Here is an 18,840-nt window from a genome sequence, read left to right as displayed (position 1 = left end):
CTGGACCGCAGAGTGAAGGCAAAAGGGCCAACAAGTGCCAAGCATCTCTGGAAACTCCTTCAAGACTGTTGGAAGAACATTTCAGGTGACTACCTCTTAAAGCTCATCAAGAGAAGTAATCAAAGCAAATGGTGGCTACTTTGAAGAACCTAGAATATGACATATTTTCAGTTGTTTCACACTTTTTTGTTATGTATATAATTCCATATATAATTCCACGTGTGTTAATTCATAGTTTTGATGCCTTCAATGTGAATCTACAATTTTCATAGTAATGAAAATAAAGAAAACTCTTTGAATGAGAAGGTGTGTCCAAACTTTTGGTCTGTACTGTATATATATATATATATATATATATATAGTAATAAAGAGGGTAATAAAGTAAAAAACAAAGAAATATAAACTAGATAATGACAATTTTTAAAATCAACAGTTAAGGCTCTGTGTTAGCAACAAGAAGGTCAAAACCTCAATACTGCCAAACTGCCACTGCTGTGTCTTTAACCTCTCTGCTCTAGTAATCAGTGTATCTTGGCTGACCCTGAGCTCTCAACCCATTTACCTAACAAGCCACATGTGAAGAAGAATCGGACTGTGTTGTAATGAATTAGTGACAGACAAAGGATTTTTTTGCTTGGACGGTGTTACTTTATCAGACGTTTTACAGCAAGAAAATCTTCAACCTGAGCAGGATGTGTGCTCCACTGCTGCTCCAGACGTACAGTACAAGGTGCACACTTCACTTTACCAACTCCACTGGAAAATGCCAGCAACTCTATGTTAGTAGAATAGTGTAACAGTATGTGATGGAATAAAGTAAGGAACATTTGTCCAGCTGTGGAGCAGCTATTTGCTTCTATGCTGGATTTGTCAAAAATGTCCTCCTTCACTCTCTGAGTGCTTCACAATTGAGGAAGGCAAAGAAAAATAGAAGGGGGGTTAGAAAGAAACCCTTTCAATCCTTTCAATCCATCTCATAAAGCTGTAAAATATACCAAAATAGAACAGCTTAATTAAAGCAATTTTCCTCACAAAGATAAAGTTTGAGTCATGTTTCTAATCAGCAAGTGTTTTAGGGTCCAGAAAGTCTGTACTGTAACCATGGAAATGTTGCTACGTCTGACAGAGTTGCTATCCGCCAATTAGTGAAAGAAAAGAGCGGTGCTATTGCGGAGACGAAGCCCCAATAATAGACTTAAATAAATGACCAAAGTGCAAGCTGTTAGCTAAATTGCTTTATCTTTTGGACAGGACTGACAGGATGTGATGGTCGCTGTTTGCTGAGATGCTGCAAGGTGGAAGGAGAACACAGCAGACAGATTCTAACCTCTCTGCATTTTTTTTTCCCCCTTTTCTCTAATTGCCTAAATCCTATTTGAAACTGTATATTTATAAGAAACAACCACAACAACAACACAAATACTATGAGTGGGTGTGAATTCAGGAAGAGCCCAGTCTGTCAAAAGTGCTTTGAACATTTTATTCTAAAGATAGACAAAAGCTTGATCAACTGTAATACAAAACATATTCAGTCTTGAAGCCGTGCGAAATCCAACTTGAAAAGTTCAGCATCTGCCTACAACTACGCTGAGTGCAGATAAATTATTAGTTCTGAAGATTGCATTGTAGTCCACTTTCATGCCGCATGCAGAGAAAATGATCAGGGGGAGAAAAAGAACGCTACAAGAAGAGTGAAATAAGATTGTCTATAATCAGGAAAGAGCAAAAGCATAATAAAAATTGAGAGTTTGTGTAGGTCTAGTTGATTTAAAAAAAAAGTCATTGTTCATACAAAGGTCCAGATCACCAACTAACTGATGAGTGAAAAGCAAGGACAGACCTGCTTACTGGTTTGCTTATGGCTGTAGAGAATGCATTTTGAAGTGGTGCTACATGTTACCCTTTTTGACTAGCACCATGAGACATCTGAGCGGAGAATGAACTCATGATCACCTGGCATCGTTGTTGCCTTTTTTTTTTTTTTTTTTGTTTTGGAGTGGGCAAATAAAAATCTATGACAATCTTACTTTCTGACTAATGTCTCTAGTCCTACAGCAAATTAAAAAAAAAACCTGGTAAACTCCCTCTAGCTGAAGAATTTACAAAAATTCATACAGTGCCCTTTCATATGTATTTGCAGCCTTAGCAAATATGAGCAAAGGAGGCTGTGAATTTTTTTTTTTTATGTTTAACCATTTGATTATTTGTTCACAAATTAACAAAAATTCTCTGCTCAATGTATTTCAAACAACTGCCAACAATTCCCCCCTTTTTTTTTTTTAAAGACAAAGCAAAACAATGTAACAAACAGAAAAAAATGTGTGTATAAAACTAAAACTAACTGGTAGATGGCAAATTTTACACTGAAACTCAAGCAACTTGGTTTCTGTGCCTCTCCTCATTTTCCTTATACTCTGGGACCTTGTTTTCCAAATTAAATGCTACATTTACTTTCATCTGAAAAAAGGACTTTGGCTCACTGAGCAACAGTCCAGTCCTTTTTGTCCTTGACACAGGCAAGACACCTCTGACGTTGTCTCTGGTTCAGGAGTGGCTTGACACAGTTGTAGATCATGTTCTGGATACGTCTGTGCGTGGTGGCTCTTGAACCACTGACTCCAGCTGCAGTCCACTTTTTGTGAATCTCCCCAAATTCTGGGCTTTATTTCATCTTTTTCTACCATGTTTTTTCCTTTCATTAAACTTTCCATTAATGTGCTTGGATACTGCACTCTGTGAACAGCCAGCTTCTTTAGCGATGACCTTTTGTGTCTTACCCTCCATGTCAATGATCGTCTTCTGGACAACTGTCAAGTCAGCAGTCTTCCCCATGACTGTGCCTACTGAACCAAACTAAGACACCATTTAAAGGCTCAGGAAACCTTTGCTGGTGTTTTGAGTTAATTAGCTGATTAAAGTTTGACACCATGAGTTTCCAATATCGAACTTTTTCACAATATTCTATCTGAGATATTGAATTTTGGGTTTTCATTAACTAAAGCCATAATCAAAATGATAAGAAATAAAAACTTGAAATATATCAGTCTGTGTGTGATGAATCTTTATAATATACAAGTTTTAGTTTTTGTATTGAATATTGAACACCATGTATCAAAATAAACTACTGTATTTTTGTATTTAAAAACTACAAAAAAATTCTTTTACAAGGGATTGCGATTTCTTTGCAAACATTCCATCACTTGGCCTATTTGATCTGTTCTTTGACCATTACACTGAATCAGCTGATTAAGGAAACAATGTTTGATAGCGACAGCTTTTCTCTGACCGAGTCACGCAATAAATCTGACATATGCAACCAGTTAACAGATCATGTTTTCACGTTAATTTCCCTGTGATCTCGCAGATGAAGGTTAGCTTTTATGTAACCAATGGTTTAATTTTTAACAGTTTGTGTATGATTTGTGATTGTATCCTAATTTAGTTACTTGATGTTTGGTAATGAAGGGCTACTTTGCATTAGCAACACTGACTCAATGACAAACAGAAGAAGACAAATGATGTCACCTGCATTCACATGAACTAGTTTTTAACTAAATAATCATTTGATTGTTAATCATAAATATAATAATATTATTGAGCCCAGTCTCACGACATTTCGTGAGAATATAAACCATCGTCAGTGAATCCTTCCAGTCAAAATACAGTAAATATATTCTACCAGTTAATAAAGGAGACTGCATTAATTAGAGACACACACATTCATTACAGTATAACCCTAATCCTAAACTTATATTTTCTGCCTTATTCTCTGATAGAAAAATGGGGATTACATTTAGCATTTCTGTCAGCATTACCCCTGATCCTCAGCCTCCATTGCTATGGAGACGGATCCAGTCGTGCTGAGCGACATGAAAAAAAGAGGGAAAATCGTGTCCATGAACACGAATCAATAGATTAAATTTCTATATCAGGAAATGCCATGAGACTGTGTCGTATTATTATGTGTGGTACTATGACTGGTAAAGGGAGAGAGACAGCTGATATGATGGAGAGGAAAAAGGTAGATATGTGGTGTGTTCAGGAGACCAAGTGAGAAGGGAGTAAGACCAGGAACATTGGAGGTGGGTTGAAATTTTTCTATCATGGTGTGGATGGAAAGAGAAATAGTGTAGGGGTGATTCTGAAGGAAGAGTACAGTAAAAGTGTAGTGGAGGTGAAGAGAGTTTCTGATAGGGTGATGAACTCGAAGCTGGAAGTTGAAGGGGTGATGATAAATGTCATCAGTGCTTATGCTCCACAAATGGGTTGTGCGATGGAGGAGAAGGGAAAATTCTGAATTGGTGATTGAGGCAGACTTTAATGGGCATGTAGGTGAAGGGAATGGAGGTGATGAGGAGGTGATGGGTAGGTATGGCCTTAAGGAGAGAATGTGGAAGGGCAGAAGGTGGTAGATTTTGCTAAAAGGATGGAAATGGCAGTGGTGAACACTTATTTAAAAAAGGAGGATCATAGGGTGACGTATGAGTGGAGGAAGGTGCACACAGGTGGACTATAGTCTATTTAGGAGATGCAACCTGAAGGAGATTGGAGACTGTAAGGTGTTGGCAGGGGACAGTGTTGCTAGACAGCATCGGATGGTGGTCTTTAGGATGATTTTGGAGGTGAAGAAGAAGAGGAGCAGTGTGAGGACTAAAAGAAGAATAAGATGGTGGAGACTGTAGTGTGAGGTTCAGGGAAGAGGTCAGACAGGGGCTCGGTGGTGGTGAAGAGGTGCTGGATGATTGCGCAACTACTGCAGAAGTGATAAGGGAGACAGCTAAATAGGGTACTTGGTGTGACATCTGGAAAGAGAAAGGAAGACAAATAGATGTGGTGGTAGAATGAGGAAGTGCAGGACAGCATAAGGGGAAAGAGGTTGGCAAAACAAAATTGAAACAACAGAGAGATGCGAAAAGTAGGCAGGAGTACAAGGAGATGTGGCAGCAGGTGAAGAGGAATGTGGCAAAAGACAAGGAAAAGGCATATGAGGAGCTGTATGAGAAGTTGGACACTAAGGAAGGAGATAAGGATTTGTACCGATTGGGCAGGCAGAGGGACTGAGCTGGGAAGGATGTGCTGCAAGTTAGAGCAATAAAGGATGGAGATGGAAATGTGTTGATGAGTGAGGAAAATGTGTTGAGAAGATGGAGGGAGTATTTTGTGCAGCTAATGAACGAGGAAAATAAGAGAGAGAGAGAAGGTGGAGATGGTGAAGCAGGAAGTGGATCCATTAAGTGGATAGGCGACCCCTAATGGGAGAAGCTGAAAGAAGGAGTAGAAGAAATAATCAAATACAATTACAAACTTCTAGGATTTTAAAAATTTCACATTAAGCTGTTTACAGCCATTTAGGCCTAAAAAAAAAACTGGACAAACTAACAATTATAAGGATGAATTTTAAATGCTTGGATGCAAATACTTTGAATTTAGTTGCTGCTTGTTTGTGGTATTAAAATCATGCTCAACTGGGTTGAGTTCAGGTGACTGGTTTGACCATTTAGTAACACTTTTTTTTTTTTTTTGCCTTAAAAAGTTCTTGGAATGGTAACACTGTACTCTCTGGGTTATTGTCATTACTGTGAAATATCATCCTATAAGGTTTTCAAAAATGATTAAATCTGGTCAAAAATGATAGCTTACACACTTCAGACTTGATCCTGTTACATCTTTCAACAGTCACAAAAAGCAGAGGGTATTCTTTGGATAGTAAGCTCTTCGTTTCAAGATAGCTCTCTTCCTATTATTCCCGCATATGTTAATCTTGGGTTTATCTGTCTAAATAATCTTGTTCCAGAACTAAACCGTTTAATTGTTTTGCGTGTGTACAATCATTTCATGTTTACATTGATGATTCTAAGAGTCCCAATTTATCCAAGCATTATTCCTTTTTATCATTCAGTGATATATTCATGTAGGAGTTTTATCTAGTTCAGAATTCCACAGACATGATGTGGCAGAGAGCTGCAAAAGGCTACGTTCTATATAAACTCGTTATTTCATTATCTGCTGCAAGTTGTGTAGCAATGAAAGAAAAATATATTTACACTGTATCTCAGCAAGACACAGAATCAAATAACAATGAATTAAAAAAATATATTAATAGACATTCTATTTATTCAAAAGATGAATTCCTAAATACTAATATTTTGTGTTCATAGCATGTGAGTCAATGATCATTCAAGAAACATCAATGTAAATTCTCAAAAGTCAGCAATGTCTAAGACCACCAACAGTTTAAGAGTTAAGAGTTATGGATATTTCAGTTGCCTGGGGACCTGAAAGAAGATGCTGAGCGACAGCAAAGTAAGTACAACTTTTTGACTATCACAAAAGAAACTTAAACGTAATAGTCTTTTTGAGGGTGCAACAGACCTTCTGCATAGTCCACTTGTTCTTAATCCTACCACTGAATTTCACAGTGGGAATGAATGACAAATTATCTTTTCAGAATCAATAAAACGCTGGTGGAAAATTGGTGGAAAACTGAAAATTAGTGTGAAATGCATAAAGACATCAGTTTTGTCATCTACTGCGGTAAGTATTAGTCCCAACATGGTCAAATATCCTGCCCGGACCTAAATCTGATATACTGTATAACACATTTTACAGTTGGTCAATAGTTAACTTTTTGTGAAGAATTTATTTCCCCTCAAGACAACTACCACACACTATTCTATGCAAACTCTAGGGACTAGTGTGTGCACATGTGCGTATAAAAATAGCAGCCATATCAGCAATAAAAATCAGCAGCTTCTAAAAATACTTAAACCAACCTGTCTGGCACCAACAACCACATGATGGTCAATGACACCATTCTCCATTCTAAAGTGCGACGTGAACATTAACGGATTTTATGAATTGTCCTGCTGCCACATGATTGGCTATCCTCTCTTCCAGTTTTAATGCACACAATAGATTCTACTGACAATGGCCTTTAACAAAGAGCGGATTATGAAATAAACTAATGAAGTTTTGCTTCCAGAGTGAAATATCGTCATTGTCACAGTAACACAGTAAGTAATGCATGCAGATAATCATCGGTCCCGCATATCCTCTCTTTCACTTTATTTTTTGCTCTTAGTGTGTTTAAAAAAATAAAAATAAAAAAAAAAAACACCTTAGCTCATTTGTCACATTTTGATCAATTAGGCACAACAACCAAGCCGGCTAGAGTGTCTGAATATATTAAACAGAAGCAAACAGATGAGCTACAGTGGTGTGAGCCAGTTTCCTAAGCTATTAATCTAAAAAGAAATATTCATCTAGTTTCTAGATTTATATTCAACACACACTGTTTCTAATGGAAATAGGCAGACTCTTACAATTCCACAAAAAATGAAGTCTTACCTGCAATATCATGTGTAGAGTCCCCTGGAGCCTTGTACGGGTTGAACTTGGGTTTGGGCGCCACAACTGGAGCAAACTTTTTCGGAGCCTGGTGCTGCGATACCGAGATGCTCGGGGTCCCCATTGGCAAACTGGTCTCCATCCTGGCAGTCACATGTCCGTGCTGGCTTCCATTGTTCTGGTCACTCCACATGGTTCTGCATGGGAAAAATAAAGGGCAAAAAAACAAAAAAAAAACAGAACATTATTATTCTTACTGATTGCTGAGCTGGTTTCGTCATGAACATGCTGTATGTTGATTCATTACTTTTAAATCTACATACCTTTTTATATTGCTTTCCAGGAAGTTATTAATGAATGAAAATAACTTTATAAGATGACTCTATAAATATTTGATCTTGTGATCAGAAGTTTGCAAGATCAAATTCAAGGCTTGCGATAAAGCCAAAATGTGACCCTTAAAACTAAGTTGCTACAAAAAAAAAGCAGTTTATTAATTATACAAACTGAAAGCGCATTCGATAAATGTTTTTTTTTTTTTATTTGATCTGAACAATGTAGCACTTCTAACAGAATAACACTGGCTTATTCACAGTAAAATTACATTTCCACTGGGTCCGAATTCTAATTCACTCAGGCTGTTTCTGAAACACTGATTAGAGAGCAACATGACCCTAATTTCTACGTTAATATCTCTCTCTATCTCTGTCACCTTCAGTCATTTCAAGGATGAACATTGTTCCAGATAAATTACTGCACCGTACTTCACAACAATAAACTGTGTTCATCTTTCCTCGAATCCTACCAGCGATGCTAAAGAGAGAGAGAGAGTCAAAGAGTTTGTGAATCTGTAATCTGAGATATAATCCCATTGTGGAAGTGGACCTGGCCTCTGGACTTGGCTAAGCATTAAGGCTACTGTTACATGTTCTAATCTCCTGAAATGTCAGCCGTCCAGAATTAGTAGCAAACGTCAACAGTGCGCAATAGTCAGGTTCATAAAAACACCAGAGCGGTGTCAAAAGCGAGGAATGAATGCTTGAAAGGGAATGCTCGGTCTAGACCAGTCACCTAAGCCTCACACATAGCACAGGAAAGCTGTAATGTGGGGACAAGACATGTCTTATGACATGAGATCTCCCTCTTAATGGTCGAGATTGAAGCAGCATTGATGGAGGTGAAAAATGACACATACACCTGCTATGGGTGGGGATCAGATATCCACAGCAGATCCTGAACGTGTATATGTGTTAAGCAAAGAATAATGTGAGCAGCCACACAGCATTGGGTCATCATAACACAACCTTATGTCATTTGCCTCAGGTGTTATATCAACTTTGACATCTCGAATGCTGAAACGGTGCTAACTGACCGTGGACAGCTGTTGAAGCGAGTTACAAATGTACAATACATAAGATTTATTTTAGCCATCATAAAGGACTTATATGAGAATTATGTAGCATTATTAACAGGACTTTTCATATGCAGTTCTGCAATCATACAGCTGGTTGAATGAGAATGTGCTTAGAGCATCACTGTGCTTCCCTGTTTGTTCTTATTCCCTGTGAATCCATATGAATAATTTATAATCTGTAATATTTATAAAGAAATCAAATAGGAGTTATGTACTGCTGCATGGTGCACGTCATTTGGTATACTAATTTTATTTTGTCTGCCATCCTAATTAACTATGGTTGTACAGAATGGTAATTTAGATATGAGTATAACAGTATGAGAAGCCCAATGAGAACACAATAAGAAAATATAAAGAAGAAAAAATTCACTGAATTATGTTTTAAAGAAAAAACATAGCCTGGTTAGTTCTGTGATAATAAATTGTCCCCTGTTGTACACACTCACTATCTACTTTCATAGAAACACCTGTAACTGTCCTGCACAGTCATGCAGTTATCTATTCAGCTAATCAGGTGGCAGCAGCACAAGGCAATGAATCATGCAGAAACAGGTCAAGGGCTTCAGTTGATAGTGAACTCTGTGACTTGAACATCTGCATGGCTGTTGGTGCAAGGTACGCTGGTTTGAATATTTCATAATTCGTTGATGTCTGGAGACTTTTACACAAAACCCTAAACCTCTATCTAAAGTCACCACAGATTGGAGCAAAAACAAACGACAGACAAAAACATTGAGGATGTGTGGAAACATATTGTTTATAAGAGAGATAAGAAAAAAAATGTCCAGGCTGATTTAAACTGACAGGAAATCTATCATAACTCGAATAATCACACTATGCCACCGTGATGCGCAGAAAAGCATCTCAATTCACAAAACATCAAGGCTTGAGTACAATAGTAGAAGACTACATCACATTTCACTCCTGTCAGCCAAGAACAAGAATCTCGCATTGTGTTCCTCATTCAATGTGTTTAATTTTTTCCCCTATGTAATGCCATTTTGTATAAACTCTAGTTTGTTGTGTGCAAAAAAAATCCCAGGAGTTTCTAAAATAATCAACCCAGCTCTTCTGGCACCATCATCCATGCCGTGATCAAAGTCACAGAGATCTCCATTTAGATTTTTTATGTAAGCCTTACCTGAAGCTCCTGGCCTGCATCTGCATGATTTTTCATGCACTGTGCTGCAGCTTGTGATAAGTGCAGGAACGTGCAGGTGTTCCTAATAAATTGGGGGGTGAGTATAGGCTGTTAAGGGTTTAAAGTTGATCTTACTGTTTCAATATGAGTCTAACAATGGTTTTTACATTTACTTAGGCTGTTGTTTTTTCCCCTGGACCTCTGAACTCCCTGGACGTAACCTACAGTTATCTCATATATACTACTGAGCATTTAAAGTTTAAGGGACTGCTTGAGGGCCTAGAAGTGGCAGCTTGGTGGTGCTGGGATTTGAACTCATGACTTTCTGGTCCAACGTTCAATGCTTTAACCAATAAGCTACCAGTTCCCTCACCATCCATAAATCCTCATTAAAATAAAAGAAGATGCAGCGCTGATAAATAAACAGTGTCAAATAGAATTAAACATTTTTTCATACAACAGATTTGTTATTTTAAAAAGGAGTCACAGGCACAAAATCTAAGAACTGAAATGTGGGCGAGGCCAGAAACTGTTGTTATTTCACCATCTCCATCTTCCACTGTGGCACAATGTTGAAACACAAACAATTTCTACACCACATTCTTTTTCTTTCTTTCTTTCTTTCTTTCTTTCTTTCTTTCTTTTTTTTTGCTTTTTTCCCCTACTTCTCTTTGCTTTCTTTCTTGTGGAAACACTTTTTTTTTTGGTTGCCATGTTGTTTTATCCCCTTGCTGATTGATGCAGACTTTACATTTTCCCTCCGGAGCCAAGACAGCCCACGCACAATCATCTTTTAATATCTCTTCCAGTTCTCTTCATCCCTTCCTCCCTCGACTCTTACATACTGAGAAACCGCAGCGGCGTCTCTTTCTCTCATGTCTCCACCTCTGACTCTCTTCAGACGAAAACAACCTTCTACGTCATTTGAGCACACCAAGGGTCATCGGGCCACACACACACACTTCAAGTTAAATTGGAACGTTTCTGTGGAATATTAGATATTGTTGGGTTTTTTTTCATTAAACATATGTTTGCATGGCTTGCCTATTAAGACAGGCAGACCCGCACCATTCTGTGTATTAACAACGTGAAAAGAAACATATGCTAGGATTACACTTTCCGACCACTAGTTTTGGTTTGAGCTTGATTTTAATTACTGATTTTTTTGTATATGTTAATTCACTTAAGAAATTGATACACTTCTTAAAAGAAATAAGTTCTAAACAATGACCTATGAAGAAAAAAATACAGGACAAAGAACAAAGAAAGAGACCAATGGCAAGATGTATTAGGAGGTTAGGAAATCTATAATTATGGCCCAGAAAGTTATTTCGAGGTGCAGTGCATCACGATTTGTATAAGCAGACAGGGTTATGTTTGTTTCTGTGAAAGACTGCACTACAACATTATCATCTGTAACAATATAGCATAACTTTATTAATATAACTGCCTTAGAAAATTTCCCCAACCAACCAATTTAATACTTGCGTTATACATCATTTAAATGCCACTTGGAAATGCTAAGTTAACCGTGTGAAGCCTAGTTAGATTTTTGTAAAAGATGAGTATAGTGTGGTCTTCAATTGCGTGTCGCTGATTCACTCGCCTACATGACTTTCTAATTTACATTTTTGGGTTCAAACTGAAATAATGAGTGTTCCCTGCATGATTTGGCCCAAAAGATTATGGTCTGATTGACTAATCAAAAGTTCGGGGGAATTCAAGTATCAGCATGGTCAAGCTTCCACTGGTGGACCTTTGAGCAAGCCCTTAACTCTCTGTGCTCCAGGGGGCCATTATAAGATTCCAAACCCTGCGTTCTGACCCCAACTTCCTAACAAGCTGAAAATGTGAATGTGTGCTGTCATTTATATGTGACGAAATAAAATCTTCTATGAGGCCCGAGCACAGCGGATGGATTCGTTGAAAATAAAGGGAACATTGTGTAGATAAGTATTGCAACAGTCAAAGCTAATGATAGTGAAACAGACCTTCAGTTGTAAACAAATGTGGACAATCAAAAGTGTGATCACTCAGCTCATCCAATTTATGTTCATAGGTATGAGTGCATTTTTTTATGTTTCTGGCAGGAAAGATTATAGGGCATTGAATAAACAAGCAAATTAATAAATAAATAAATCCAGGCTAATTTGCCCTGAAAAGGTAACGAAAGTGTTTTCAGCAATTCAACGAAATATGTTTCCATACCAACCCTGTTATTTCCACATCACCCTTTTTTTTTTTTTTTTTTTTTTTTTTTTTTTACTTCACACACAACTGCACCATGATGAATGCTTTTTATAAGTATAAAAAGGTGCAATAGTTTACATCGCCTACAGTGATGTTCTAAAGCAAGTGGTTTCCTATAAATAAATATACAATACACTGTACTGATATCACGGCACAGGACGTGGCACCTGCTATAGTAATTGCTAGTGCTGTGCATATTTAGCTGTCCGAATATGAGTGTGTTTTTTAAAATAGGATTTGGTAGGACTGCACAAATGATTCAAAGGGATGATGTGTTCACCTTCAGGGTGGCTTTAAAAACACAATACGTACATAAGTGTAAAAAGCAGTGGCGTTCAATTCACTTAGCTGAAAGTTACATATTTACTCTTCGAAACGTCTTCGAAAAAAACATACACGAACAGAGAAAGAATGCTAAAACAGTGTGGCCTTACCAATTACACAAAATTGTAAAATATTTTGCACATTTTAAAGAAATAAACTTGTGTAACACTGCTAATACTATTACCAACTGTCTCCATTCCAAACTGTCAGTCTCCATGCTGCTGAAGATTTGTGCAAACAATCCTTGATATCAAATGAGTAAATACGCATAAATATGGCCCACACTAACCACTTCGTCTGGCCCACATAAGCGTGGAATTACAGCAGCGAATACTTCCACAACACAGCCATACAACACAAACATGTTGAACAGACCACATGTTTACAGATTTAGCCCGAAGTAAAAATTCTGCGCATTGGACCACTTTAAACTCACGATACACTTACCGCTTTCATGCCCCTAAACTCGACCATATTTTTCTGATAACTGAAAATATCAGACTTATGCTTGATGGCTCAACTTTGTTTGGATAGGATACAATGGGGTTTTTTTTTATGTGGTAGCAACACTGTTAGGACATAAAGTCCATTTGTGTAACTCTAAACTGATTTCATAATGCAATAACTGTGTGTGAGAGAGTGTGTGAGTGAGTGTGTGTGTGTGTGTGGGTGGTGGGGATTGTTAGTTTAGTATATGTAACAATGTGAATTTGATTATGCTAAAAATGAAGTTAATTACTATAGATAGTAAATGGGGAAAAGTTTGTAGACACCTGACCATCAGGTCCATATGTGCTTTGAACACCCGATTCTAGAGAGTACCACTTTGAGAGGCTTTTTCTCTTTATTTTGGGGAGTGGCTGCTACAAGAACATTAGTGAGGTCAGGTGATGTTGTCAGGCTGAGTAGGCCTGCTGTGCAGTTAGCATTCCAATCTTGGCCCTAAACCAAGCGTTCACAGAGCTTACCTTGTGCACAGGGACATTGTCATGCTGGAACATGTTTGGGGCCACTTAGTTCCAGTGACGGGAAACTGTAATGCAACAATTCATACAAAGACGCCCAATACAACTGTGTGCTTTCAACATTGTGCTTAGAGAAAGGCTCACATATGGATAAGATGATCAGGTATCTGCATATATTTGGCGAAAACTGTTTCCAAACTTTCATTAAATTTCATTAAAGGCCTCCGCCACATCAGCACCTTTCTTCTAAAGAAATAATAGTCTACTTTAAATGAATGTCAAATAACTTTAATCTTTTCCATCACTTTAATGCCAGTCAGACAGCAATATTATGCTTTTTTTTTTTTGTGAACTCTTGTGTCTATAACTGTTTTATTTGTAGTCACCACGCCAGAAACAAACAAACCAGAAAACATAGGTTGAAAACTTCTTTTTCTGTTTCTGCCTGGATTATTGACTTACTGGCCCGGCACTCCAGTGGCCATGGAAGCTATCCTAACCCCCTGTGACAATTTGTCAGCTTGTACTCCAATGTCAACTCATGACATAGCAGCGCATGTGTGATAGCAAATGCTGAGCACCGGGCCAAGCAAGAGCTCGAGTGACAAGTAAACAACTCTGGGATAAGCCGGCAAATATCGAGCTGCCATGTATAAGGCAATGTACATGAATTCAAAAAAACCCAACTTTATCTCTGGAGAAAAACGGGACGAGGCGAAAGGAGACATAGTCCGACATAAATAATAATATCAGGTCATGTTTCATCTAAAAAAAACAACACATTCAACCTGAGTCCTGTCCAGGCTGCAATTGATGGAATATGAGAAAAACAACAGCTCTGCCTACTCATCCGACACAGCCAGGCTTTTTTTTTGTCTCCCCAGTTTGTGTGCATGTGGGCTAATAGTGGTAGTATGTGGCTGTTACAAACATAAAATAGTGGTAATGGTCTGCACAATGTGCTTCTTGAGTTTGCAGGACAGACCAGTATGTGAGAACAATTTTATTCCATTTGAAACCGGAGTACTGCACGCCGGAATTAATAGCTAAGAGGCCTTTTTTTGTTCTGTTCTCTAAAGCACAGTATGGGTTACCAGTTGCTCACAAATTACTGTGAAGCAGGAAAAAAGCTCTACATGCCCTCTCAGCAAGTTTCTTTTCACCACATTTCTTCTGCTCCTAAGCAACAGGACTTTCTGAATGACCTGCTGAACAGAAGGGCCTCAGTTCCCTTTAGCATTGTGGACAATCGTCCAAAATTACAGGCACAAATACAACACACGGATGCACCTCAATCACGAGTCAAGTGTACCCTCTGGGAGGAAACAGAGAAGGATTTAGACATGATGGATAGATAGATGGATATGAGTAATACTGATTCAAGATGATTGTGTGCTTTAGGTTTAGGTCAAAGCCTGTTTGCATTTTTAAATAAATCTAAATGTTTATATAATGTTTCACTTTCAGTAAATATCTCCGTCATTCCTTTGTAGAAAGCAATCGATGCTGAGTTGGCATAATGACCTCTGCTATTTTCTAATAACAGCATGGCCTGATGAGCATTCGTCATTATATATCACTTTTTTTTTTTTATTAGAATGACAAGCCTAACCTAGAAAAAATAATTAAATAAATAAATAACAGTTTTACCCAACAATTCCAACTGACACTTGAGAGTACTTCCAAAAATGTTATATAAATAAATATAAATACATATATGTAGAAATACATATTTTATGCAAAACAGTCACAGTTAAAACAAATTGTTGACTACAGCTAAAAAAAAATAATCAAGACAAATTATATAAAACTGAATTCATGACAAATTAGAAATATAATTGTGACAAATTGCAAAAATAAAATGTAAATAAAATTTTGTATATAAAATAAGTATACTACTATACAGTTTTTACTCATTAAAGCAAACCCTTTATTTATTGGTAATTTTATTGAAAAAATTTCAAACCACAGTGAACAGAATCCATATTTCAATGCGGGCATATATTCTTACATGCTCTTCAAAAGTTCATGACTTTCTCTAAGTAAAACACTTCAGTGCATGTATTTCTGATACAGTGTGTTGGCTTGTCCACAGATGTATCGATATCTCTTAACAGAAAATCAAGAAATTTCGAATTAAATCAAAATGTCAGCTGGGACCTTCACCGCAAAATGAAAAAGCTCCGGCTGGAAAGTTTGCACACCCACAATTCAATTCCTGTCAAATTCAAATCTACATGGAAGTGTGATTTCCCCTGCTGCCGCTCCTTCTTGGAAAGGTTTCCTCCTCTTGTGCCTGTGTGAGAAGGCTAGCTGCGACAGAGGCCGACTGAGCCGAGGCATCGCCACGTAATTACAGCAATTTACTTAATTATCAATTACGTCTTTAGCACTTTATTAAGGATAATTGGTCGAATTAACTTGCACTCACCCTTGTCTTTGAAAATTATGAAGTGAATCTTTTATTCAGCAGAGAACAGATTTCGCTTCCTACTCAGCTATAGGCATGTAGAGCACAAAAACTACTCAGAGAGAGTTTCAACCTTGCATTCATACGCATGCGAGTGTGACGAAATGACACTCCAGACACATTAATTCCTTCTCCAAGATACTGCAATGTGTGATCATGTGCTTTTATATCTACAGCGCCTTGTTGATTCCGAGTGACCGTGATCAGCTCCCTAATGAACCTGGTAATAATAACGCCATGTTCTCTGTCCTAATGTGATAAAAGTCAGCAGAGCCTGAGAAGGAAGGACATACCTTTTTATGAAATCCGGGTTTTTTATTTTATTGTCAAATGCACTATAAAACGGACATATCTGCTTATTTTTGCTGTACTGTTATAAATGTATTCTATAGATTTTACTAAACTCGTTCATTTTCGTGACAGCATTACCTCCATCATTGTGGCAGATCTGGAGCTATTTAAAGAGAACAGTACATAATCACTAAAGCCCTAGCTCAAGCTGACTATAATAAATAGGCACCACAACAACAGACATCATTAACGTTCATTTTATTTGAACATTTTTTTCTCCCTGGTTATGCTGAAAACCTGCAGGTTCGCACAATTTTCTCAGCATGCCTGTTATAATTTTATAATTGACGCATATTTACAGAGAACAGTACATAATCACTAGAGCACTTGATTGAGCTGCCTATAACAGAGGCACTATTTTCTACCAAATTATGCTAAAACCTAGTGATTTTTTTATTTATTTATTTTTTTATAAAAGATGCTGAATGGCTAATCCACCAGCTCTTAAACACCAGCAACAGTGGTGCCACCAGAAACTGTGAATGGTCCTTAAATGAATCACTGTGTTCCTTGTTTTTCACTGCGGTACAATGTTTAGTTCCTATCACAGGGCTTCCTTCTGTAAAGTTGCCCATGTTTCTCATGTCATTCCAATATTCAGGCCAATTCTTTGTAGCTGTGATTATATAAATGTTGCTCTCTCTAAAAATGCAATGAAATTGAATTTAGATCTAGCCAGAGCATTTCCAGTAGCACAGTTGCCTCTTTCAAAGCGTATCCCAAAAGAGTAGTGCACTTTAAATACAATGCTGACTGAAGGCATATAAGTCGATTAAACAAAACCTAAAGGCATAAATAATTAAATGAAATTGTGTAAACCTGAGTAAAAATTTCACTTATAAGTTGAGCCTTATTTCAAATTATCCCTTTATGCTGTTCCCAAAATGTGGTAAATATCTAACGTCCAATTCATTTTCACTTTAACAACAGGCATTGCCCCAAAACAGCTCACAGAATTAAATAGATGGTAACTATAAACATTATAACTATATATAACCAATAATCAACTATAAATAATACATTTTAGCCTCATAAATAAATCCCAATGTATTCATCCCTAATGAGCCAGTGGCTATCCTCTAAACCTTGACCCAGGTTTGCTTTCAATAGCTGAGACAATTAACACAATCACACACACTGTACTATTTAATAAAAAAAATATATCAAAAACAAACAAAAAAAAAACCACTTACGTAATTATTACGGATCAAAAAACTGACCAGGAATCCCTGTGTAATCTGTTGCTTTTGAGCATCTAAGTGATGTTGTGACAAACATGCAAAGTATGTTGTTTTTACAGATGGGAAAATGGGTGCAGTGTGATTAATATTTCAGCACTTTATCAAACAAAGCAGTGCCAAGGCCGAGAGCATTTGAAAGTACCGGTTGATCGACACAGATCTACACTAGGAAATTTAAGCAGTTCTCTGCCTTATTCTTTCCATCTTTCCTTATCTGCATGCTTTTTTGCCTAAGGGCAATACAGGACAAAGCGTTCACTTCGAAATAAAGGATGTCACACACACACGCACACGCACACGCACGCACGCGTGCGCGATTAAGAAAACAGTCATGGTGTTCCTTAGGAATAATGAGGCTGGGCTTGTTGAGTGAGTTTAGTTATCGTAACCGACATCAACGGCAACCCATCAGCTGCTCTCGATTTTCATTTTGGACTGATTGATATCTCCTGGAAACCTGAGGTGGATATTTGCCTACTCAATTGATTCATCCGGTAGTCTGTCCCAGATCACAGATAACAGGTTCAAACTGTTTTATGACAGTATCTGACAAAGCAAGGCTCTGTGGCAAGATGCCTGCAGTTGGGAACACAATCTCTCTCTCACTCTCTCTCTTACACACATCTCTGATAAGATACAAAATAGGCTAAAAACAGTCAATTGCTTATCAGGCATGATTAATTTGTGCCATTTATCAGCTTCTTTTTATTTCGCAGGCAGAAGACGATGGAGGGTCAGTGGAGGTCACTGATCATCCCCAGGGCACACACATCCCACATCCACAAAGATAATTAGGATAATAGGCAAGACTAACAAAACTGGCGCTAATCAAATGACAAGGCCATGGCTGATTTGTTTTCCAAATGAGCAGGCTGTTTGAGGACACTCCAGCCGTTTGATAGGCATTACGAATGCGATTAAAACAATGCGGGGCTAATGCAGAGAAAAAAGATCTTTATCCGCTCGCCATCTGAGATAGAGCCGCGATGGAGTCGCTCGCTGTGCAAATTGAGATGAGGAACGCGCCGTAGCTGTGTTTAGCATATCACCTGCTGAGCCACACTTTCATGGGGTTTAGAATGGAGGAGCGGAGAAATGCTTCACTGTACCATGTTTTTGCCGGGTGCGACCCCTGAAGCATTGGCTTGCCTGTCTGCAACTAGACATGTGTTCATCCCCCGAGTAGAACGCGTTTATCAAAAGCATGAAAACTTTCTGCAACTCGTCACGGTGTTCTTTCTGCATCCGATTTGAAACGCTGCTCTCCCATGATGGCGACCCGATGTCAAACACGTTAATATAAAAAGAAAAGCCTAATAGGCATTGACAGCGAGACA

General features: G+C 37.9%; 1 protein-coding gene across 5 annotated transcripts in view; it reads right to left on the bottom strand.

The window, feature by feature from the left end:
* Window positions 1–18,840, bottom strand: part of LOC124382710 (LIM domain containing preferred translocation partner in lipoma) — a 199,930-nt gene that overhangs the window by 121,479 nt on the left and 59,611 nt on the right. For all 5 annotated transcript variants that reach the window (XM_046844903.1, XM_046844928.1, XM_046844912.1 and 2 more), the window contains one exon: window positions 7,348–7,544. In XM_046844903.1, coding sequence (XP_046700859.1) covers window positions 7,348–7,540 — 193 coding nt within the window. In that variant the 5' untranslated portion in view covers window positions 7,541–7,544. The remainder of the gene's footprint in view (window positions 1–7,347; window positions 7,545–18,840) is intronic.

Source organism: Silurus meridionalis, chromosome 1, assembly GCF_014805685.1.
Source record: "Silurus meridionalis isolate SWU-2019-XX chromosome 1, ASM1480568v1, whole genome shotgun sequence".
In the NCBI taxonomy this organism is placed as follows: domain Eukaryota; kingdom Metazoa; phylum Chordata; class Actinopteri; order Siluriformes; family Siluridae; genus Silurus; species Silurus meridionalis.
Note: the sequence above shows the minus strand (reverse complement) of the source record. Positions and strands in the feature narration are given on the sequence as shown.